The following is a 26,686-nucleotide window of genomic DNA, read 5'->3' as shown; positions in this document are numbered from 1 at the left end:
ACTGCCAGCTGATTCCCTTTGTGCGACGTTGTTACAGAATTCGCCTACGCAGAAGACTAACGCATCACCAGTATGGGAGAGGGGCTCTCTCCGACTTCGCTGTGGCAACGCTGCAGACCCTCTGTTGCCGGACATTCTGCCTCTTGTGAGAAGGCGAGCGTGATTTAACTAGAGATGCAAGGGCTCGGAAAAAAACCGGCTTTTTTGGAAAAAAACTCGGTTTTTTCTGCTTTGCTTTTTTGCTTCGGAAATTTTGGGCTTTTTTCAAAATACTGCTTTAAATTGATAAAACAGACTTTGTATCGCTTCTCTATAACACAAAAAATCATTTAATTAGTGGTTGATGCTGATAATAATATAAAACATCGAAAATAAACTATGAATTTCGAAAAAAATATTTCAAACAATTTTTCTTCAACATATTTACATTATGAATTCCACAGGATTAACCAATGTATATAATAAGAATTTTTTAACCTCCTATATACAAAAGTAAGCAGAGTTGGCAAGAACCGTGGTTGTTTTTGAATATGCCAAAAACCCGTTTTTTGGGGATGTTTAAACCAGGCTTTTTTGACTTGGATTTTTTGCTTTATGTATTTATATTACATATTCACAGAAATAGCCTAAGTTTGTTTCGCCTTGATGTTATTATGCAACAGCGGGGTAATGCCGGAAGAACTCCCATAAGCTTAAAGAAGTGCGGTCAGTAAATTTCTTAAGTTGAGAATCTCCCGCTTTAGCCATTGGGAAAATCCCGTCATTACTTGAAATGTAAGACAATAACGGGAAAATCCTGTTATTGCTTTGCATGTAAAATTTAAAGGTCAACGTACCATAATCAGTACGCTAAAACTGAGGTATTAAATTACAAATTTAGTACCGGTACGTAGATATCATTGAAAGTCCAATCCAAGCTAATGTTGGAAGCTACGTAGGCAATCGATAAATTTTGCCAATTTCTATCAATATATTTAAGCAATATTGGCTTCTTTATAAAACAACACGTATTTAGGCATGTAGAAATATACAATTTGGTTTGTTTCGTATATTTAGGCTTAACATCCTTACGAAATACCGAGGTTATCAAGGAGAAGACTTTCGCTTAAACTGACATCCGATCCGCTACTTGGGTTACGCATGAAAAAAGGATTGTGGTTCGACCGAGAATTGAACATGGGACACCTTGATTAAAAGGTGAAAGGGAAATAAAACTATTGCAGGTGGTTTGATATCTGAAAACGTTACCATGAAGTTCACACGATTCGCATTTTTCATTCTTTTTATTTTTGTGGTTTAAACCAGTTATTAAAAAAAAAAAGTTGGTGTAAATCAGCCAGGGCCGGCGCTAGCAGTTTTGCCGCCCTGGGCGGTGCTTTCAAATGCCGCCTCTTTAATCCGCAAACTTTATTTGATAGAGAACGTTCAGGTATTAAGAAAAAGTAAGATACCGTATTTAAAAACATGTATGGAAAGGAAAAGTAAACAAAATATTGAACTACCTCTCTCGAATGCTTACGTAATATTTAAATGACTCCATACATGACACAATATTCAGTATGATCGATTTCGCTGTACGTGATATACAGCAGGGCATACAGAAAATTTAAAAATATATATGCTTTAGTCCGACTAAGAATTTTAATTTTTAAGCTTAGTTTATATCAAAAGGTGTTTCCAATAATGTGGAGCATGAAGATAATATAGTGAATCAGATATTACGGCAAAAGTAAGTGATTAGCCTATGCCTTATAGTGTACTAAAACACAATAGAAAAACACAAATTTTACATACTTTAATTTTAAAAAAAAAACTTTTCTTGCTTTGATGTGAGCAAATTCCTTTATCACATTCGCGTAGTCCAATGTTTCAGCCAATTCGTGTTCCATTGATATGATCACTAGACCACCTAAGCGTGTTTCAGATATGGAAGAACGTAGACAGTTTTTAATAACCTTAGAGTAAGTTTCGAAAAACTTCTTTCTCTACTTGCCACTGTTACTGGTGAGGTATACAAAATCATAAGTGCAACACTAACATTGGAGGCAGTCACATTCCTTAATTAATTTTAGTCTCTTTTGTTGAACTTTTGGGCTTAATTGTAGCCTATAATAATTTCAGTTCGTCTTTCAAATCACTGGGGTTAATATCTTTCGATTCTCCGCGTATTAAAATGCAGGCACTTTTCAGACAAAAGTTCAGGTGTTATATCTTTAAGATTACTTATATCGTAAATAAAATCGAAATACTCGCTGTGATGTTTAAGTTCCCCAAACCTTTCTCTTAAAGCTAACACAACCACATCTAGAAGTTTGTAATGAAAATCGATCTTGTATCTTATTTGTGAATCGGCAATAGCTTCATCCTCTGCCTCGTACTGAAGCTGTGTCTTCTTTTGATTCGAGCTTGCACTGTATTACCTATCCGTGGAACATCCATATCTAATGCTGATGCCAACTCCATCGCATCAACTAAGTAAGGTTGAAACTTTGCATAATTTCTGCTCCTCTCAAAGTTTTTAAATGTATTTTGAAGAAAACCGACTGCATCCGAAACATGAGAATCAATGGTTTGAAGACTTTTGCTTATTATGTTTATGTGGAGTCAAAAGTCATACCAGATAACGAGTGAGCAAAGAAAGTAAAGCCACGCAGCTGGTTTGCTATACATAGAGAATCGCAGGCGACCATTTGATCTGTTCTATTGTCGTTATTTATTCGAAGTAAGGCATCATGAACTTCTCCTATTTGATATCTAAGTGGAGTTAGAGCATCAATTCAGCTCTTCCACCATGTGGTGCTGAATAGTTTTAAAGTGAGGCTGCTAATATGTTCCTTTAGTATGGCCCAACGTTGAACTGACGCAGAAAAGAAGTCATAAACTTTTTTAACTATACAAAAAATGAAACGGTGGACTGAGGTGTTCTGGTTGCGTCGTTAACGACAAAGTTTAGTAAAGGAACATAAAAGGCTTGGGAATATATTTCTAATATTCTCTTCTGAATACCTAAATGTTTGCTTTTCATATTGGAACCATTGTCATATCTTTGGCCCTTCTTATCTTCGATAGGAAGTTTATTTCCTTTAGCTGTTTAATCATTACTTCTGTCAGTCCTAGACCAATGGTATCTGTTACTGGTACAAAACCAAGAAAGTGTTCGCAAATTTTTACAAGGCATTCTTCATTACTGTATGTATACAATTTGTACAAAACGATTGTTGTCATTTGCTCTGTACCAGAAATATCTGGTGTACAGTTTAGTATTATACTATAATATATTGCAGCTCTCAACAGTATTTTACTTTCAATTTACTCACTAAGAAGTGGAATAATTTCATTTTGAACATCTTTTCCTTAGTAATCGTGGTATTTATTTTATTCTCCCATGGTTCTTTTAATGTGTTCACCCATGACGCTATCAAATTTATATTTTGTGAGCGGGAGGAAGGAAGATTGCATAATTTGAATAAAATTAACAAAATAATTAATCTGATAGAATGGAAATGTGGGAGGAGACTTTATCTAAAATCTGAAAATTACGTTAAACTAATGCAACCTCCTGTCACAAAGTTAATTTACTAAATGAGTTCAGTCGGTAGAGTCTTAAGTTCAATTAAATGAAAATTTTGAAAAAAATAAAACAAGATTATTGTTAGCATGAAACTCTAATTTTCAAGCACTCTGTGGTTTTAACACCCATCCTGCATGAGAAAGATACCCAAAATACGCATTTCGCCTTCATAATTCATCTACAAACCCAGCTTCTGGCCTGAAAAAGAAACAAAAGGACTAAAGGGTAACACATACCTCTCGGCCAATACTGCAAACAAGATAGAAGTTCAAATTTCCAGTGATATCCTTTTAATGCACCACTTCAATGCACATAATATTGAGAATTTACAGATGCACACGCGCGCGCATGGTCTCTCAATGAGACCTGAGAGAAAAAAAATATATTAATTTTAATAAAATTATTTCTCTGAAAACTTTAATCACACGCTCTGAGCTCTCATTTTGTTTAATAGTTCGTGCACGTTTTGCTGATTACGCCGTTATCTTCACACTTGCAGTGTCTCTCCCTGTTCACCACGTTATCCACCTCCTTGTCGTGTTTCTTCCGTTTCCGGCGACCATACTCCGTCGTGCTGCTATACTCTCCCACAGGACGTACTCCCTCTAACTCTGGAGTTCTGCTGCATCTGCGGCCTTTCTATAGTAGTAGTGGTCGACGTATGGCGAACTGAGTCAGCAAAAATTCCTCGATTCTGATTGGCTGAGAGAGGTCACGTGACGTTAGGCCCCGCCCACGCGGGAAATTCAAATTTTCAGGTCACGTGGTATGACGTCATGAGTCACCCCGCGGGGAAATCCCTCATTCTCTTTTATGACATGGATTTTTGAAATTTGTTCCCTTTTACGGGTAAGATGTGTGATTCTGATTGGTTGACAGCTGTCACGTGATCTTAGACCCTGCGATATTTGAAATTCGTTCCCTTTTACGGGTAAGATGAGTGTTTATGATTGGCTGACAGAGGTCACGTGATCTTAGGCTCAGGGATTTTTTAAAATTCGTTCCCTTTTATGGGTAAGATGAGTGGTTTGGTACCTTGAATTTGATTGGTTGATAGCGGTCACATGATCTTAGACCCTGGGTTTTGAAATTTGGGTATCCTCTTTGATGAGTACTTTGGTACCTCGATTCTGATTGGCTGATAGAGGTTACATGATCTTAGACCCGCTACACGCTGAACAGGTCACATGGTATGACGTCATGTTTTACCCTTGCGGGGAAATCCATTACTAATTCGTTTCCTTTTACGGGTAAGATGAGTGCTTTGGTACCTTGATTCTGATTGGATGATAGAGATCACGTGATTTTAGGTCCTAGGATTTTTGAAATTAGGGTGTCCTTTCTGATGTATACTTTGGTATCTCGATTCTGATTGGTTGATAGAGGTCACATGATTTTAGACCCATCACACGGTGAAAGATTACATGGGAAAACCCCTCACTCATTTGTTTCCTTTTACAGGTAAGATGAATGTTTTGGTACCTCAATTTTGATTGGAGGATAGAAGTCACATGATCTTAGCCCCCCCCCCCCCAGTTCATGAGGGAAATACAGAGCGATATGACGGCGATCCATCCTAGACCGGGATCTTAGAATTTAGTTCCCTTTTTATGATTATGCGTAAAGTTCCCATGAAGGGTTCAACCTCCTCCTTAAATAACCCTTTTTTTTTTGGTATCATGATATTGTACTGAAGTTTACATTAAATATTATCGTTCTCTTTGGCAGATAAGATGATTCTTACCTTGATGGAGATCCTGTCCTTGAATTAGTAGCCTATGTCTCTGGAAGTAACAATGGTGAAAGAGGGGTGTCGCTTGTAGATTTCTTATAACACATTGTTGTGAGTTTAAGCGATTTATTGCTCAGTAAGCGCTTCATTAATGGAAACAGTGTTGCCAGATTTTTCTTACCTAAACTGTTCCGATTCTTTTCGAAACGGTTCCGCAGAGTGCAAGAAATTTTAAACTAAAATTTTTTCGAACTAAAAAATTTTAAACAAAAATTTTCAAACAAAAAATTTTCGAACTAAAAAAATTGAAACAAAAAATTTTCGAACTAAAAATTTTGAAACAAAAATTTCAAAAAAAAAATCGAACTAAAAAATTTAAACACAAATTTTTCGAAAAATATTTTAAACTAAAAACTTTCGAACTAAAATTTTCGAACCCAAAAAATTTTCGAACTAAAAAATTTCAAAAAAATTTCGAACTAAAAAAATTGAAACAAAATTTTGTCGAAGTAAAACATTTTTTAAAAACAAAAGTTTCGAACTAAAGATGTAAATCACATCTAAAAATTTTCAAATCAAACTTTTTTTTTCGAACTAAACTTTTAAAATTTTCGAACTAGAAATTTAAACCAAGTTTTAGAAAAATCCTAAGAAATGTTTCTCCAGGAATCGAACTCAGGTCTTTCAAACCAAAGACGTGTATCCTAACCGATTAGCTATGAATGAATTCGGTTTTAATCATGCTTGGTGGGTTTCGAACCATGGTCCTTGAAAAGGATACACATATACTTTAAGAAAATAAATCTGACAGTGTAACACTTCTCAAATCAAACTTTTTATCGAACTAAACTTTTAAAATTTTCGAACTAGAAATTGAAACAAGTTTTAGAAAAATCCTAAGAAATGTTTCTCCAGGAATCGAACTCAGGTCTTTCAAACCAAAGATGTGTATGCTAACCGCTTAGCTATGAATGAATTCGGATTTAATCATGCTTGGAGGGTTTCGAACCATGGTTCTTGAAAAGGATACACTTATACTTTAAGAAAATAAATCTGACAGTGTAACGCTTCCGTTCGTGGATTAAAATAAAATGCTGATAGACTTCTTTGTGTGACGACATAGAAGCACATATGATTGAAAATGCAAACGTCAGCGGATCGCATTACTTTTTGTTTTACTACGAACGTGTCAGCATGATTCATGGAAAAAAAGCAAACATTGACATTCTCGTATGGAATATGAGGAAAATGAAATGTCGTCACAGTTACGACAGGTAGTGACATGATCCTGACAGAAAGCATTTGGGTTCAGAACTGCGATACTATATGATGTAACTATTGAGAAACTTGAATGACGTCACGATCGATTGTTACACATCGTTTTCGTTCGTGATTCATGACAAAAGCAGCGAGCGTTTTGATTGGTTCGTTGTGATGTCATTTTATAAATTTCCTCGTTTCTGATTGGCTGACGGTGACATCGTTTTCGCAGCGACCTAAATAAAAATCTAAATTTCATTTTTCAAATCCTACATCGCTCTCAACTATCGAGTGAAGAAGATCTCCTTTTAAAAGTGTTTTCATTTAAGCTTCATTGCACCGATTTTTTATTCATTGAATTGAGGTAAGTTCAGTGAGATTTTATTTGTCACACAAGATTCGAAAATCATTTGTGGGCGGATCACGAATACAGTGTTTTACTTTTAGTACGAAATATTTAGACTATGAGGAATTAGTGGAATGGGAAAGTGAGAGTACGAATCAGGAACCCCCACACATTAGAAGTAAGCACGAGAAATGATATGGTTTAGCGACCCTTCAGCAAGCGCCCGTCGGGAATTGAACCATGGCCAGAAAAATGTGTGCGCTTAGTTTTGAAAAGAATGCATTACAAAATTTCAGAAACTATGCCTGAGAATAATATGGTTCGATTCCCTTTGAAACAATTATTTTATTTTAGCGGCCCCTTCAGCTTAACGTGATATTCGAGCAATCACCTGGGATTGAACCAAGGCCAGAGGTGTGTACGTCAACCATTTAGCTTAGTTTTGAAAAGAATGTATGATAACGCATGAGAATATTAAATTTCAGAAAAGGCTTGACAGCGATCCGATGTGGGAAAGCAAACCCCCACCGAGGATTGAACCAGAGCCTTCCACGTTAGAAGCATGTACGCTAACCACTTAGCCACGAGTGCATGAATATGTGGTTAAAAGATTTACGCTATACAGATTTTGTTTTGACAATTACGTATGTGTTACGTTAATGGTTGGTAAATCTCTTCAACTTGCAAACGCATCATTTAAAGGTCGTTGTGAGTGGGAAAAAATGCTTACGCGTACTTTCTAACATCTCAGTACTGTTGAAACATTCATTCATTTCATGCATTCTTTTTTTATCACTATAGAATGGTAGGTCAGTTACATGCTGATGTAATGCTCTCGAGTTTGACAGCAATAAAACACACATTTCAGTAACATAATTATTTAAAAAAAAAAACTTTGATTTCTAGTACATGTGCTTTCATAATGAGATTCTGAACGTCACCGCCAGGAATCAAACTCAGGACCTTTACATGAATTGCTTAGTTAATTATTTATCATGAATGTTATGATTTCCTGGGCTAAGCGGTTAGCATACGCGTCTTTCACATGGGAGACCAGGGTTCGATTCCCGGCGGGGAGCTCATGTGGTTCGGATTCCACGTTAATCAGTAGGTCCACGTCTCATATAGCCTCGTTGCTGAAAGGGACGCTAAACTAAAAAAATCAACTCAAATTCACGCTGCTCAATTCCTTTTTTCCCATTACATATTTGTTTTACCGTACCTGTTTGTTTGTTTTCATTTTTTAATCATGGTCCAATCGGGTTTTACTGTTCGCAATGAAATCACTCGTCATTATAGACGATTTATGTACGTTTATGTATTATGAGGTGTGCACGTCAACCATTTAGCTTAGTTTTGAAAAGAATGTATGATAACGTGTGAGAATATTAAATTACAGAATAGGCTTGACATGCCCCGACGTGGAAAAGCAAACCCACCGAGGCTTGAACCAGGACCTTCCACGTCCGAACCATGTACGCTAACCGCTTAGTCACAATAATAATAAAAAAAATACGCTATACAGATTTTGTTTCGACAATTACGTATGTGTATCGTTAATGTTCGATGAGTCTCTTCAACTTGCAAACGCATCATTTAAAGGTCGTTGTGAGTGGGGAAAAAAAATGCTTACGCGTACTTTGTCACATCTCAGTACTGATGAAACATTCATTCATTTCATGCATTCTTTTTATCACTATAGAATGATAGGTCAGTTACATGCTGATGTAATGCTCTCGAGTTTGACAGCAATAAAACACTCATTTCAGTAACATAATTATTTAAAAAAAAAAACTTTGATTTCTAGTACATATGCTTTCATAATGAGATTCTGAACGCCATCGCTAGGGAATCAAACTCAGGACCTTTACATGAATTGTTTAGTTAAGAATTTATCATGAATGTTATGATTTCCTGTTTATCAGGTGATTAAGATTTTTCTTTCTTCTTTCTTTTGTAGTAAATTCACGCTGCATAATTCCTTTTTTCCCCACATTACATATTTGTTTTACCGTACCTGTTTGTTTGTTTTCTCCTTTTATTAACAATGGCCGAATCGGGTTTTACTGTTCGCAATGAAATCACTCGTCATCATAGACGATTTAACATTGAAGGCAGAATGCTCGAAGTTCAATTCAACGCACCGCCCGTAGGAACCGATATCATACAGTATGTACATAACAGTTTCCAAGCAATGCTAGACCATTTGTTAGCCAATGTCGACGATGAGGCGATGGTTGGTTTATCAGTAATATCACCACGGAATACCAATAAACCGTTTTGGGTGAGTTTTCGCCAAGCACGAAACTTGACACTGGAAACGATGTGGGCCTCATTCGAAAGAGTGTTACAAAGTAACAATGCATTTCTCCTGCACGAGCCATTCACCGTGCATTTTCATCGTGTGGATATTCCACGTGGCTATGGCGGTTTGCGGCAAGGAGTACTTCAAAATGAAGAATTATTACGTTGCAAGCGAGGGATTGTACGTGTAAAAAATCAAGATTCAAGGTGCCTGGCGTACGCCCTTGTTATTGCTATTGGCCTGAAAAAATACAAGAATGTAGATGTGAAACGACATAAGCAATATAAAGATCAATCAAAATGTGTTGTGGACGATGAAGTGGATGCATTATGTGCAAATGCAGGAGTGAATTTGGATCATGGTGCCAGTGTAAATGAAATACGACAATTCCAGGCATACCTCAAAGAATATAAAATTACAGTGTATACTAGTTTCACAGGTCATGACATCATGTACGAGGGGCCCAACGACGAAAATCGCACTCCCATAAATTTGATTTGTTTGGCTGGTCACTTTGACATCATTCAATCTTTAACTGCTTGTTTTGCAACCAATTTCTACTGTGAAGCGTGCCATAAAAAATACAGTGAACGTAACAGACATGTGAAAAATTGTCCTGTTACGTGCTCCAAATGTTTACAGAGACCACTATGCGACAAGAACCAAACGCTAGTGCTGTGTAACGACTGCAATCGTCAATTTTACGGCGAAGAATGTTTTAGCAATCATCGTAATATTGTATATCATCAAGGGGAACCTATATGCAAAATGGTGCAGCAATGTACTAGATGTTACAGAGTTTATTCTTTTGTGCATACAGGACAACGACTTCATGATTGTAATGAGATCTTTTGCAATGTTTGTAAGAAGATTGTTCCGGGATCCCATCAATGTTTTATGCTTCCTGATCGACAATGCTTGAAACCTGGTGTTCCTTCACTCATGCACGCAAAGAAAGCCTTGTTGATATTCTACGATATAGAATCTATGCAGGACACGAATATTGGCGATAATACGTATGTACACATTCCAAATTTATTGGTTGCAGAACAAGTATGTTATGCATGTGTTGAAAACAATAATATCCAGCAGTCTTGCAGTACGTGTGGTCAGCGCCAGCATATTTTCCAAGGAGAGGATCCAGTTTATGATTTTCTCCAGTACTTGCGGGAACGTCGTCCCAATATAAATAGGATTTTCTGTGTCGCGCACAACTCGAAGGGCTACGATGGACATTTCATCCTAAAGGCTATGGTAGAACAATGTCAATGGAGACCTGACGTCATATTAAATGGGACCAAGATACTGAGTTTAACCTTGAATAATCTGACGTTCATTGACTCGTTGAACTTCCTACCTATGGCATTAAGTAAATTGTCAAAAGCGTTCAATTTACCCGCAACCAAAGGCTACTTCCCGCATTTCTTCAACACCAAGGAGAATCAATCATATATTGGACCACTTCCAGAAACAAAGTATTATGGTGCAGATGAAATGGCCGTCGAAGACAGGAACAAGTTCATGCAGTGGTACAACGATCATCGTAATGATACGTTTGATTTCCAGAAAGAAATTATCAAATATTGTATTCAAGATGTCAATGTACTGCGACAAGCATGCGTTTCGTTTATGACGTCATTTGAAACAGAAACCAAAGTGAATCCCTTCTTGGAGACGATCACGATTGCCAGTGCTTCCAATTTAGTATTCCGCCGGAATTTCCTTAAACCCAACACCATAGGAATTCTACCGGCACATGGCTATCGATGGAGAAGTACCCAATCGATCGCTGCAATGCAATGGCTGGCCTACATTGAAAAAAGCGAAGAAAAACAAATCTTACATGCGGCCCGACAAAAAGAAGTGTTTATTGCGGGATTCCATGTTGATGGTTACTACCAAGATCCTGAGACGTTAGAGGAGCACATCTACGAGCATGCCGGCTGCTTTTACCACGGGTGTAAAGTATGTTTTACTACAGGCCGTAATCAGCCCATCTACAGCAATCCAGAAGACACCATGGAATTCCGTTATGAACGAACGCAAAGAAAAAATGCAAGACTGCGTGAATTGGGCTACATTGTACATGAAATGTGGGAGTGCGAATTTAATCAGTTCTTAAAACAAAATCCTGCAATGGCGACGTATCTGAAGAATCACCCGTACATGAACCGCAGACCATTAAATCCAAGAGATAGCTTTTTTGGAGGAAGGACCAATTGCGTGAAATTGTACCACCAAGTCGACGAAAAAGCGGGGGAAGTAATAAAATATTTCGATATTGTCTCGCTTTATCCTTATGTAAATAAGTGTGCTAAATACCCTGTAGGCCATCCACGAATTTATCTACAGGGTGATGAAAATATACCACCAATAAATAAAGTCAATGGTCTAATCAAAATGACGATATTACCAAGTCGCCATCTTTATCATGGTCTCCTGCCTTACCGATGTAACAAGAAACTACTCTTTCCACTGTGTGCTGCGTGTGCCGAAGAAATGAACCCAGACCCTACAGCAACGTGTACACACAACGACCAGGAGCGGTGCCTCACTGGAACATGGGTATCATATGAAATCCAGAAAGCAGTAGAATTAGGATATCAACCAGTGGAAATTTTTGAAATTTGGGATTATGACATTGAACAATATGATCCCATCACGAAAACAGGTGGCTTGTTCACGGAATATATCAATACGTTTTTGAAATCAAAAATGGAAGCGTCTGGCTGGCCTAGTTCCTGTGTGACCGAAGAAGACAAATCAAAATTCATACAAACCGTCCTGGAGCGTGAAGGTATTGCATTGGATCCGTCCAAAATTGAAAATAATCCTGCACGAAGAAGTTTATCTAAGCTTTGTGTGAACTCTCTTTGGGGAAAGCTTTGCCAAAGATCAAACTTTAGCCAGACCACAATTATTGACCGGCCGGAAGAATTTTATGAAAAACTCACTTCCCCCGACATTAAACTCCATCAAATTGTACCCATCAATGATACGATGTTGTATGCGTTCTGGGAGTACAATGAACATGTGCCTGTTCAAAACCGAAACACCAATGTCGTGTTAGGTGCATTTACAACATGTCAGGCACGCCTGGAACTGTACAAGTACCTGGAAATGTTGCAGGAACGTGTTTTATATTTCGACACGGATTCTGTGATATTTACAGAGAAGCCCGGGGAGCCAACCATTGAACCTTCAACGTACTTGGGATGCTTATCGAATGAGATGGAGTCTTACGGACCACGAGCATACATCAAGACATTTGTCAGTGGAGGACCAAAAAATTACAGCCTAGAAATATACAATCCGGATACCAACGTCACCAGTTACATATGCAAAATTAGAGGATTTACATTAAACTACAATGCAGGACAACAATTAAATTTCAATACGTTAAAAGAAATGATTACAAATCAATGCCGTGGACAAGTCACCATCACTATCCCCCATAAGATATGCAGGACCAAAGACCATACCATCGTCACACGCAAAGAAGAAAAAATGTACAGTATCCAGTACACAAAACGTCGATTTAAAGAATTCAATTCCTACGATACGGTTCCGTACGGGTACGTTAAAAAACAGAAGATGGAACTGGAAAAAGAAGATGATGAAGAAAAAACTGTAAATACCCAATAAGGCCGCCATTTCTTTTTTCCTTTTCCTTTTCTTCTCCTTAACCACAAAGCAGCAACACCAAGAAGAAAATGAAGTACCCACAAGAGTTCATAAATCATCAACATCACCATCAGTGGAAGAAATGCAGTCATCTCGTACCGAAGGAGGAACCTTGACCATAAAGCTGCAACACCTAGAAAAATGCCGTACCCAGAAGAGTTCGTAAACCAACATCAGTGGTAGAAAAGCTGTCATCTCGTACCCGAGGAGGAAGATGAGCCTAAACAGATCCATCATTTACGAGTAAGTTTTATTTCTCTCTTATCAATATTGACTCATTTTTATTGTTTCAGAAAAAAAGAAATTCTTAAAGTAATCCGTCGTTTCTTCTTTTTCTTTACAGGATACGTCTACAACATTCGAAGATGATGACGCGTCCAACATATTCATTAATTAGATCCTGTATTTATTATGTTAATAAACATGTATAGGAAGACCACATACCTTTCGTTAAAATACAACAAGTTGAAAAAAAAATATGTTTTATTATTTCTTGAAACCCTGAACACTTGTTTTCAAATAAATGGTAATCTTGAAAATTTAAGGTGGAAAATATATTCAAGATTTGGTTTACATGATTTTGTTCGAAAAAATAATTAAAGAATTTTTTAGTGTCCAAAATTTGGTTTTTAATTTAGTTCGAAAAAAATTTGGATTTGAAAACTTTCAAATGTGGTTTACAACTTTAGTACGAAACTTGTTTTTAAAAATTGGTTCGAAATTTTTTGTTTAAATTTTTAGTTCGAAAAATTTTGATTTGAAAATTTAGTTCGAAAGTTTTTAGTTTAAAATATTTTTCGAAAAATTTTTAATTTTTTAGTTCGAATTTTTTTTTGGGTTCGAAAATTTTTTAAATTCCTTTTAGTTCGAAAATTTTTTGATTTGAAAATTTAGTTCGAAAGTTTTTAGTTTAAATTTTTTAGTTCGAATTTTTTTGAAATTTTTGTTTCAAAATTTTTAGTTCGAAATTTTTTTTGTTTGAAAATTTTTGTTTAAAATTTTTTTAGTTTTGAAATTTTTTTAGTTCGAAAAATTTTTTAGTTTAAAATTTCTTGCACTCTGCGGAACCGTTTCGAAAAGAATCGGAGCAGTTTAGGTAAGAAAAATCTGGCAACACTGTTTCCATAATTGAAGCGCTTACTGAGCGTTTAAAAAATCGCTTAAACTCACAACAATGTGTTATAAGAAATCTACAAGCAACACCCCTCTTTCACCATTGTTACTTCCAGAGACATAGGCTACTAATTCAAGGACAGGATCTCCATCAAGGTAAGAATCATCTTATCTGTCAAAGAGAGAACGATAATATTTAATGTAAACTTCAGTACAATATCATACCATAAAAGGGTTATTTAAGGATGGGTTGAACCCTCCACGGGAACTTTAAGGTACCAAAAAGGATAACCATTAAAAAAAATCCAGGTCGAGGGTGATCACTGTCATACCACTCTGAATGTCTAGCATTGGGGTGAGGGTAAGATTATGTGACTTCTATCCTCCAATCAAAATTGAGGTACCAAAACATTCATCTTACCTGTAAAAGGAAACAAATGAGTGAGGGGTTTTCCCATGTAATCTGTTCACCGTGTGATGGGTCTAAAATCATGTGACCTCTATCAACCAATCAGAATCGAGATACCAAAGTATACATCAGAAAGGACACCCTAATTTCAAAAATCCTAGGACCTAAAATCACGTGATCTCTATCATCCAATCAGAATCAAGGTACCAAAGCACTCATCTTACCCGTAAAAGGAAACGAATTAGTAATGGATTTCCCCGCAAGGGTAAAACATGACGTCATACCATGTGACCTGTTCAGCGTGTAGCGGGTCTAAGATCATGTAACCTCTATCAGCCAATCAGAATCGAGGTACCAAAGTACTCATCAAAGAGGATACCCAAATTTCAAAACCCAGGGTCTAAGATCATGTGACCGCTATCAACCAATCAAATTCAAGGTACCAAACCACTCATCTTACCCATAAAAGGGAACGAATTTTAAAAAATCCCTGAGCCTAAGATCACGTGACCTCTGTCAGCCAATCATAAACACTCATCTTACCCGTAAAAGGGAACGAATTTCAAATATCGCAGGGTCTAAGATCACGTGACAGCTGTCAACCAATCAGAATCACACATCTTACCCGTAAAAGGGAACAAATTTCAAAAATCCATGTCATAAAAGAGAATGAGGGATTTCCCCGCGGGGTGACTCATGACGTCATACCACGTGACCTGAAAATTTGAATTTCCCGCGTGGGCGGGGCCTAACGTCACGTGACCTCTCTCAGCCAATCAGAATCGAGGAATTTTTGCTGACTCAGTTCGCCATACGTCGACCACTACTACTTCTATGTGTAGACTTCTGTGTGACGACAATATCGACTAGCTGGATTTATTCCGAAAGTTCACATTAGTCAGTCATTCTATGGAGCACCGGAGTTATGTTGCACTAACCGCGCCTAAGTTATACAAGCATAAAGCTCAGTCTCTTGTATTAACTGACGGCGTATGACGTAGAACGCCAAAAGTTACAACTTGTGCAAAGCACTTCCCCAAAATATACGTGGAAGCATTGTCTCTTCACACTAGCAATACTCCGAACATGGTGCACTTAGTATACATAATAACAAATCACTTTGCAGACAATTCCGCAAACCGCACTCTGATATATGCTAATAGTTCCTCCTACGCTTTCATTCTACCAAAGGATATGAGTTCAGCGTTACGAAGATAAATTGATGGTAAATGAGTGCTTAGTGCACATTTAATACAACCCTCGCACCATGTATATGTTTTGAATCTATATCCCTGACATGTTCGATAAATGTTTGAACACAACGAAAGTCGATGATAAACTTTTATTTAACTGATGGTTAGAACACTCACTCCGAATTTCGTGTCCGATGTACACTATTCACGATCCTAGAAGCAACTGTCCTTCTGGCTGTGTCCCGTAATGTTATATTTCCCTCACGGTTCATTGTTCGCTCCAACTTTTGGGTTGGGCCAAACCACTATAGCCCGCTTCACTTGAAATAGGTATGGTAGGTATGTCACTCACCTGTAGGCTCCCAATGACCTAAATATTTCAATAGACAACACTTTTTCAAATTGTTTGGCAATTTATAATTCACTTCAATAACATCGTTATCAGTCACTATGCTTGTTAGATAGCTTATTTATCAAGCTTTCAAATAGTGTATGTCACACACTGACACTATGCTGTGTTTAATAGAAAAATTAAAACAAACAACCAAAATTATTCACACTTGATCACTTGCAGGTTTCCGTACACAACTTGACACGTGGTCCCACCTAGTGGCGACCCCCGTAACTGCTTGTCCAAGTGACATTGAATATTGTAAATTTCTGAAACTGATGCATTGAAGGATTATGCTTATTCTTTGATTACTTATATTAATGACACAATTTAAATGAACTACACAAAATACTAATATATAAAATGAACCCTAAATGAGGCTGACGTAGCCTGACACATTAAATAAGCATAATAAAAACCATTTGAGAATTCTCTTCTCTCTGCTAACAGTAATGACTTTTGTCAAGGTTTTTAAAAAAAACTAAACTGAGGTGTGTGTTCGTCTTTTGAATGCCTTCCACAACCATCAGCTAGGCCCAGAACTGTTATTAGTACAAGCCATTTGTTGTAAACAAAATATATATCGATCTAAATATATCTAAAACTACGGGAACACCCAGAAAGTTTATTTACAAAACATTACACATACTATTATACACGCATCATGTATCAGCGGAGCAGCAGAAACAATCTTTTAAACAGAGACATCTTGCGGCTGTCACCGTACTACGACAAACAGCGTTCTAGACGACTACCACTAATACTCCAGTGGACTCGTCCACAATTTTGAATTTGTCAACTTCCCTTACTCTGACAGGAGATCGTTGACCAAACGACGCATCTAGAGCCAAACTTGCTAAAAAGGGGTGTGTCTTGAAAAACTAGCACCTCTTTGTATTTTGGATTCTCTCATAGACACGCTAAAAATTTTATGATTTTGAAAGCATTGTATTTTGCGACTCCGTGTCGCTATCGTGGCAGTGTATGCTCCTGCCTACAACTACCCTAGGAAGTGAGACTAGCTATCCATATATGTGAACACTGGAGCTCATAGGAATTCTATCCATATAAAGATGGTTATCTTGATTCCTATATTTTCTCACGACGTGGGCGACCAAGGCTCCGTTAGGAACACAAGCTTTCTTTAAAGTTTTTTTTTCTGCGAGCCCTTCGCTGCTTCTCTGCCAGCAAAATAGCGTATCTAAAATATAGAATTTTCTGTCTTCTTCGAAGTTAATATAAAATAATATTAAAATATCATTACTCCATTGCGATGTCCTGTCTTGTTGTTAATTAATGTTCAAATTACATATCCAAAATAAACAACATAACACTATATATACATAAAAATACCAATAAAAGATACATGCTCCCGCTGATACGTATGCAAATTCTATTAAACTTCATATGCAAATCACTAATTAAATGGCAAAAATATTCATACATTAACGCAAAATTTAAATATGTAAATTAAATCAAAACACAGTTCATGTGTCGTTTACAATTGCTAAAATATAAAAACAATTATATATAACGTGTTCTCTCTATATATTGTTGATAAGATATGAAGAATTTGTAAATTGGTTAAAAACTCGCTGCTAGAACCTAAATGTCTCTAGGTGTTGCAGACTAGAATCGCCTATCTCAAGTGGAATTGTACCTTTTAGATACTTGGAGTAGAGCGTTAGAATATTGCTGAATAGAGAAAAATATCAAAGACACTTGATAATCTTATCCACCCTAGCTGAAAATCTTATCTACGCCGCTGCAAGGGAAATCTTGAACGAGATAGGCCTACCTGTGGCTAGTAGTTTGATCATTGAAAATGAGGGGGAATGTTCTGAACTTCCTGATTGAGTATTTTCCTGAATGTGAGTGAATTGCATTCTCAGGTGAACACAATTTTATTTTTCCATGTGGGCCTATTACGAGCCATTATATTTTGATACTATTCTTTTCTTTTCCAAGTTTTGCCGCTCACTAGACGTGCCACCCTGGGCGGTGGCACGGCTCGACCCCCCCTTGCGCCGGCCCTGAAATCAGCCAACCCTAAAAGTAAACACTTCTTTTTAAAGAATACACAAATAACTAGCAAAATAGTATGTAGTATTTTTACTTCAAAATATTCCATGCCCTCTTTTTGAAACAAAATAAAATTAAAATAAAACATAAGAGAAATACTTAAATGTATATGATACACTTAAAGGCTGCACATCTAGAGCTTTTGGTTCTGTATATTCTTGAAATTCTACAGTTAAGTTTTATAGAACCACCATCACAGTTTTCCCAATCCTCAAGTTTTCTGAATTTTTAACAAGAGGGATTCAACATATCATTACGGAACTCACCCCCCCCCCAAAAAAAAACTACGGAATATATTTAAGTTAAGCTAAATACAACTGCACAACAAACATGACTGAGTGATTAGCTTTTGCGCTTCTATCGGGAAGTACGGGATTCAACCAGCATTCGACCATTCTGACAAAGCTTTTCTTCATTCCATCTGTGAATGTAGAAATAGTACGTGTACTGTGAGTTGGGCGACTTCCTTTTTTATTGTTTTTAAATCGTTATTATTACTAATTACCAGCAGTGATGGTTTTGCGAAGGTTAGGGGAGCGGTCTTTCGGACTGAAGCCCGTTCCCCAAAGTTACGGAATGTCTGCAACAAACGAAATATCTATTATTTATGCCTTTACTCATAAACTTTAAGCTCCCGTCAAATAAAAATTACGAATGTTTAAAAAATCTAAACATTAGTAAGAAACCCTTCCCAAAATACTTTTCTAAATCCGCCACTGATTCTCAGTATAAAATGATTTTTAAAGTTGTATCCGGAAGATTATTGCTAAACATATAAACGAAACGAAATATTAGTTATGCCTGTACTCATAAACTTCAAGCACTTCCCAAATAAAATTAGGACTTTTTAGGAAACAAAACAATCAGAAAAAACCCTCCTAAAGTACTTTTCTAAATCCGCTACTGATTATTTGTATAAATTGGTATTCAAGGTTGTGTCCGGAAAAATATTGCTAAATCACTTCACAGCTACAGTATAACAGAAATGTGGAAGTACGGTTTGACGGATATATTGAAAAACGTACGCTTTGACGGATAAATAGAAAAACGGGCAAGTTTAACTTTTGCGCTAGAAGCTAGAGTACTAAAAGCTCTTAGAAATGAAACACGGATGACAAACTAGAGAAGAAAAAAGATGTCGATAACTCAAAAGTTAAAATAAAGTTAAATAGCCTCTAAAATTACCCTCAAATACTACATTCTTCATGTTAGCTTTAATTCGTAAAACATGTGCTCCATCCATCTTGATGGTGAATTTCAGAGCGAAATATCACATTCAGGTCATGGAATTTTTATCTAATTATAGAATATACTATAAGAAAGCTATTTAGATAGAAAAATCATGAAGTTGAAAAAAGCCAAAATTTCCAAAATTCTCGTTTTTTTCCCAAAAAAAGCCGGCTTTTTATGTGAAAAAAACCATCGATTCAAAAAAGCCGGCTTTTTTGCATCTCTAGATTTAACAGGAGAAAAAATATGTAACAAATTCTACTTTAAAAAAAAAGCGCTGTACATAATTCTATAAACATTTTTTTAAAGAGAATTGCACACATATAATCGAGCATACATTTTTAAATAATTGCTTTAAATACTTACTTGTTTATTCGTTCGAATCCGAATCCGAATCCAGGATTTCACTGTCACTACTACTGCCATCCGAATCTTGTGTGTTGATTATAAAGAGTTCCAAGGCAACGTCCAAATACTCTTGCGTACTGTAATAGTGATCTTCTATTTTCTGTACGTGACGAACTGCATTTCTCCATACACAGTCGGGAACATTTTTAAAGGCATCTTTGCAAAGAACACACACATCATCGACACGAAACGTTTTATTTTTCTTTGCAACCTCATTCTTTATGTAAGACCATATCAACTCTATAGGGTTCAATTCGCAATGTGCCACAGGGAGCCACAAAAGTTTGATTGTTTTGTTTTCAGTATTTCGCACAATTGTTTCTAGAAGACGTTCCTGCTCTTTGAAATAAGGCCTGCCAATATTCAATAACACACTTTTGTGAAGTTCACTGAAAGTTTGAACGTAATACGGAATAGGAACATGATTCTTCTCCAGCCATTTAATTATGTCGTCTTTTTTCCATCGCATAGTTGGATTTCTAGTTTCAGGATTCAGCATAGTATGATATGGTGCTTGATCTAAAACCACGACTGATTTGTCCGGCAAAAGCTGAATGATGCGTTGAAACCATTCTGTATAGTGCTTGGCGTTCATCTCGGAATGGTAATCCTGAGTTCCCTTTTTTCCAACAAAACACACTTCGGCTCCATCAAAAAATCCCTCCTCGTTGCCAATATGCAGCATAATTATTCTCTTCCCAGCACCGGAAGGAGTACGAATGCCCCCTCTCCAACCCGAAACCTGTTGAACAGCACTCCGGTAGTAGTCATACACTGGTGTGTCTTCTTCTGGCAGAATTTGCTCTTGCCATCCATACTTGGCAGAATGGTTCGCACCGCACCAAGACTCATCGGTGTAAAAGACACTAAAATTATTACGTCTGTAAAATTTCAACAACCGTAAAAACTGATCCCTTTGCCCAGCAATCCTATCACTTTCCATTAGAACTGGTTTCTTGTTAAACTTTTTATACCGAAATCCCAGTTTTCGCAACACACGCCATAACGAAGTTTCACTCATTTCTGGAGCATCAGTAAAGTCCTTTCTTATCTGTTCCAAGAGTTTCTTTACCGTTGGATATTCTTTTCGCACATAAAATTCGTGGAGCTTCCGGCGAATACACCCTTGAAGGAATTCGTCTATAAGCAACTTGTTTGACGGCGAACCTGTTTTTTTCGGAGATTCTAGGACACTATTATTGCGAAACTCACTTGAAACACGCTTCACTGTTTTTTCAGACGCCTTTAAGCATTCGGCAGTTCTCTTGACGGATTGGGAGAACGAAAATTGTGGAGCGTTGTTTTGTTTCTCTAAATCAAAAAATGATCTTGCATTTATTATAAACTGTTTCTCGAAACTTCGAAAATGATGCTTTTCCATTGTTTATATTACAACCTAACCAAAAAACACACAAAGATAAAAAATAAACCACACGAGAAAAAACAACGACACAAGAACAAACACAGCCACAATTTCTGTTTCCCGCGCGGCGCGCAACGCTGACTCATGAAGTTCCATGCGGCAACGTCGCAACAGCTGAGTGGTAACTGATCGTAAAAAATATGACTATTTTCATATTGTAATTTCGGACCTTTTGTCTGTATCTGAACTAAAACCGTATACGTTGTTAATATTGCCATTCAATGGAGCGTACTTCAGTGCTTTCCGTTCTTCGCTAATGGAGTTACGGGCAGAGATCGGTACATGTAACAAAATAACTTATTGTACATTAACTATAAAATTAATTTTAAAAATACTACTGCACTTTTGTTTAGTTTACTTACTTACTTTAGTATTTATACTTTCGTTCATATTCAGTAAAAATTTCATTCTTGTATTGCGAAAAATAACTGAGATATTTTTCTTTAAACTTCAAGGAAACCAATTTATTGCAAAAAAATTACATTTTTAAATACATTTTTTATTTTATACCCTAAGGTATTAAGCAGAGAGTTGCAAGCAAATAACCTGTTATAGTAAACACTTCAGTGAGTAAAATGGTGCATATCTCATGCCTCTACCTTAACTGGGCTCGAAGATATAGTTGTTTGAACCCAGGGGTCTATAACGCTGAAATGGAGAATAGGACCTTACACTCTCACGTACACGCAGTCGCTTAGCGCAACATACGGTTTCCTAGCTAGGGACGAGTGGGAAACTTACTTTCTGGTTGCGACTTGTATATAGGATATCATTTTATAAGAACACTAATAATTACAATGGACTTTTAGAGCAATGTCGGCTAACAATAGCTGCATTTTAATAACAGATTTGGTTTTGTGATAAGTACAAGTACAGAAAACACATGATTCAATGTTTCAAAGATGGCCATGGTAACTGTTATTGTACCGGGTGATCCACTATTATGTCCCTAGTTTATTTATTTATTTATTTATTTATTGCTATTTTATCACAAATGATGTAATATAAATCACTCTACCGTTATATTATGCTCTATTCTATGACATTACGTGCCATTATGTAATTGTTACGTTATTGTCGTTTGTTGCAGGTCTAACCAGTAATTAAGTGAAGGTGGCGCAAAATTTGAACATTGCTGATCGTGCTCGGATTGCAATGAGGATGGAAGTATGGCAGTCACTTCTAATGGTGCAAAGGTGGTGAAGACGAGAGACACACGACTCTGGACGTGAAAACAGTAAAGAGACTGCATGCGAATTTGCTGCGTACAGGTTTGGTTACTCACCAAAAAGGGGATGGGCCCCCAAAGAGAGTTATCACTGAAGAGGCTAAAGCCAACGCTGCTGCGGTGTTTACGCAAGGTCCCACGAAGTTCCTGAGTCAATATCATAGGAAATCTGGTTTATCGTATGGTTCTGTTCAATGGCTAATGAAAAAGATTGACTGGAGACCATGGAAACCACAGTTTGTCCCTAAACTGTCACCGGAAGACTGTGATGTTAGGATAGAGTTTGCTGAATCCACATGACATGAATGGATGGAAGAAGAACCAGATATCCTGAGTAACAATCTGTGGTCAGACGAAGCAGCATTCCATGTGGTTGGGTTCATAAATCACCATAACTGCCATTACTGCCATAATTGTAACAACAGTCCTGGAGCTCAACTGAAGAAATGCAGTCACGTCCTTCGCTGACTTGTGTGGTGTGGTATTCGTGATGACACTCTTATATGTCCTTACATTCTTCGTGAAATAGTGAACACGGAAAGGTATGTGCACATGCTACAAATGTTTGTTTATCCCATTGTTTCAACCTGGGACGGAGTGGACAATTTATACTTTATGCATGATGGGGCACCTCCCCATTTTGTGTTGATTTCGCGAGAATGGCTTAACAATGCTTTGCCAGGCCGCGTTATTGGACGTCGCGGAAATGTTGAGTGGCCACCGGGAAGTCCAGACTTGACCCATTGGGTTTTTTCCTCTGGGGGTATTTGAAAGAGAAAGTGTTTGCCAGTAAACCGCGTGACTTGGAACTTTGGAAGCAGTCCTAAAGAAAGAGTGTGCGCGGGTACCGAACATGTTGCAACGGTCTGTGAGCAACGTTGGGCCCCGGCTGCTGCGGTGTGCTACTAATGTTGGTGCCTGCGTTGAATGAAATAGCAAGGACCATAGTACATAATAGAATTGACAGCAACCATTAAATGGCAGAATAGTGAAATAAAAATAGGGATATAATTGTGGATCACTCTGTATTCTTATGAAATGGCATCCTATTCTCCTCCAATTCCCTACCCGCAACTCACTTCAAGTCATCGTGCCTTCGTAATAAATATTCAATTATCAAAAGTGGAAGTCGGCTCCGCACCACCCTGTACATTGGTAATCCTATTTTTAATCTGCACAATCTATTTATTCATAGCAGATTATACTGTAGTTTTCATATGAACATGCTTGCCCTTGGTAAAATCAAGAATAATTTTTAGATAGATTTATCTTGTTGCATTTATTCTGCCTACAGTGTCATCAATAGTTAAGAGTGCATTTTGTGCAGAATATTCATAGGAACCGATACAATAAATAGCAATACGAGCAAGTACACTCTATTAATTTTAACAAAATGGGTCCAGACTTCCCTAACCCTACCCTAACCTACTTAATCCTTCCTTGCGTTATGTCATCAATGTGACAAGATCGCTTGTTCTGCACAAAGTGCACTCTTGCCCATCAAATGTTATAATAGACACTTGTAGATACATCGCAAATTATGATTTACGTGTTTTACAATATAACAGAATTAACAAATATACCCTATCACTCTAAACCCCTCAAAATCTGTTTCTTTTGTGGATTTTCTTCGCTATTTTTCAAATAAACACAATCATAAGTCAAAATGTTAACCAAACATTGTGGTAAAAAGGATGAGCATTTTAAGTATTCAAGGATGAATCATTATCAGAAAAATCCTTAATAAGATCATTTATAAAGATACTTACTCCATTGACATTATGGTGTAGTATACATAAAAATTTTATTAGTCCTTTGGAAAGGCCTGAAATTACGTTTCTTTAATTACATTTTTTATTATTGAAGTTTGGTTACAACTAAAAGACAACTATTGACTGAGAGGTCACATGATAGATATATCAAGTTTGTCGTTAATTCAAAACGCATAGTAATATAAAGTACAACGTAAGCTGCATTGAAACAAATCATACAAGTTACGAGTATAATTTTTACAAGTCGGCGGCCTCATTACATATCGGTTTGCGTTAATGCACCTCAATTTTGCGTACCAGTTTGCGATAATCGCTATCATACGTATATTAATCTTGTAAAGTTTTACAAGATGTCATTAAAAAGTGGGTAACGTTAAAACGAGGGACTGCACATGAAAGGAAGGCATATAAAATCAGTCCTGTAGCCAGCCCGAAAATGTATGGGGGGCCGGGGGAAGGTAGGGGGGACAGATTCAAAAATATTAGTTCATCCCATATTATAGTTCATTAACAAGCCTACTGTAAAAATTTTAGAGGGGGCCAGTAAAAAATTGGGGGCGGCCCCCAGACCCCCCTGGATACTGGCCTGTATAAAACAACTAGCTTTCTGCTAGCTGCGGACTTCGCCCTCAGACCCCTCGCATTTGCTCAGCCAATGACCCCACACCTCTTATATCTCTAAAATGTCACTAATTTTAAGGGATTTCGAGAATGAAATCCTATTATATCGCAACTCATTTTTTTCTTCTGTTCGAAGCGAAGCATCAATAACGCTTAAATATGTTTTTAACTATTTTAAATTAAAGCCTAAACACCAATTTTCATGTTTCTAAGCTTAAGAGATATAATGGAGGTATGGCCATTTTATTTTAGCGATTGTAAACCCTATTCTGTTTTCCTTCCCATCTGAGAGAAATATCTAAAAACGCTTAAACACATCTTTAATTATTCTAAATGAAAAATCTAAATACCAAATTTCATGTCTCTGACCTTAACGAATTTCAAGACTATGTCCGTCTTATTTTAACAATTGCAACTTCCATTATTACTTCTTTCTGCCTCTTTTTCCTTTGTAGGAGAAATATTGAAAAACGCTGAAATATGTGTCTAATTATTTAAAATGGAAAATCCATATACTAAATTTTACGTCTCTGCCCTCCAGAGATTCGGAAATATGAATATTTTACTACAATAATTGCTACCCTCATTTCCCCCATCCACACCTAATTTCCAAAGAAACTTTCCTTCGTGGTATCTTACGTCACAGATCATATGCATTGTTAAAATTTCTAGTTTCTAGCTTCAACGGTTTGGCCTAGCCTTGATATGTTAGTCAGTCAAGACTTCTTTTATATGTAGATATCAGAGTTGGCGTGGGTCAATGAAAACTTGACCCAGTGACCCACCACCCACCGTAACCCACTCTGACCCACTACCCACCATGACCCACTCCGACCCACCACCCACCATGACCCACTCACACACCACCCACCATGAACCACTGTCACTCACTGTCACCTACTCTGATCGGAATTTGAATTTCTACGGTCAATCGCTCAAGCACCTCTCTGTTACAATAACGGTGGATCTGACCTTTAATGTTAGTGTTTGTCATAGGTCAAATTACGATGAATTTCAAATAATTTATCATAGTATATATAATTATTTCTTTGTTGAATTATCGATATTTTTCAGTAGAAAAAAAGAATAAAATTTGAAAGTCCCAAATCAAGGTAAGTAGACCAACGTAAAGGGGGGAAAATATGTAAAATTATTCATATTATTATGCGTACAATCCAAACTTAAAATCTTCGTGTAATTAAGCTTACAGTACAAATTTTATGTACATTTTTCTCACAACTTTATGGGTTGATTGCCCTATGCTCTAAGCGCTCCATATAATAAACATAAGCTTTAGCAAAGTAACAAGCAATGGATATATGAAGCAAAGCACTGTATTTTTTTGTTTCTGAATTAATAATTGTTCGTTTTTTTTTAAAAAAAAACTAATATCGAACATTTTCGATTATTTTTACAAACCCACCCACTATCAATTTTCCATATATAGAAAGTGCCTCCCTCTCATTAAGGAGATTTAAAAAAAAAAATGCTAGGACACTCTATTTCAATAGAGTTAATATACTGAATTTCAGTTCCGTAATTTTAACGGCTTGCGAGATACTATTTTTTTTCGCAAAAATTTGGATCCCCCTACCCTCTTAAGATATGTGTTATAATGAAAGCGATAGGCCTATATATAACACCCCAATTTGGATTAAGAACTAACTATATATCAAAAGTCATTTCATTTAACTTTGCAATTTGGCCGTGATGATCAGGCGCACATAGCTACATTCAATTTTTTATATAATAATTTATATCTTACAGTGATTCAAAAATGTATTTTTTCCAGTAGTTAGCTCTTCTAAAACCTCACAGGCTGTGTGCCTCAAAAGCCAAGTAGTAGTATAAGTCCTATGCTATTAGTATAATTACAAATATCAATATCCAAAAGTGTCTGAAGTTCTTTTTTCACTTA

At 36.8% G+C, this 26,686-nt stretch overlaps 2 protein-coding genes across 2 annotated transcripts in view; both read right to left on the bottom strand.

The window, feature by feature from the left end:
- Positions 1–24,282, bottom strand: part of LOC145664013 (uncharacterized) — a 29,698-nt gene extending 5,416 nt beyond the window's left edge. The window contains exon 1 of the mRNA XM_081730301.1: positions 24,145–24,282. The gene's annotated coding sequence lies outside the window, so the exon portion shown is untranslated. The remainder of the gene's footprint in view (positions 1–24,144) is intronic.
- LOC145665105 (uncharacterized) lies at positions 19,687–21,105 on the bottom strand. Its single transcript, XM_081732379.1, has one exon. It carries the CDS (start codon positions 21,103–21,105, stop codon positions 19,687–19,689), a length of 1,419 nt encoding a protein of 472 aa, XP_081588505.1.
- Positions 24,283–26,686: the final 2,404 nt, after the last annotated feature.

This window comes from Thermobia domestica, chromosome 11 (genome assembly GCF_964235325.1).
Source record: "Thermobia domestica chromosome 11, izTheDome1.hap1.1, whole genome shotgun sequence".
In the NCBI taxonomy this organism is placed as follows: Eukaryota; Metazoa; Arthropoda; class Insecta; order Zygentoma; family Lepismatidae; genus Thermobia; species Thermobia domestica.
This window is presented reverse-complemented; position numbering and strand designations above follow the sequence as displayed.

Bases quoted from the DNA above. Each gene is read 5' to 3' on its own strand.
- LOC145665105 (XM_081732379.1), bottom strand. From the start codon at position 21,105: ATGGAAAAGCATCATTTTCGAAGTTTCGAGAAACAGTTTATAATAAAT.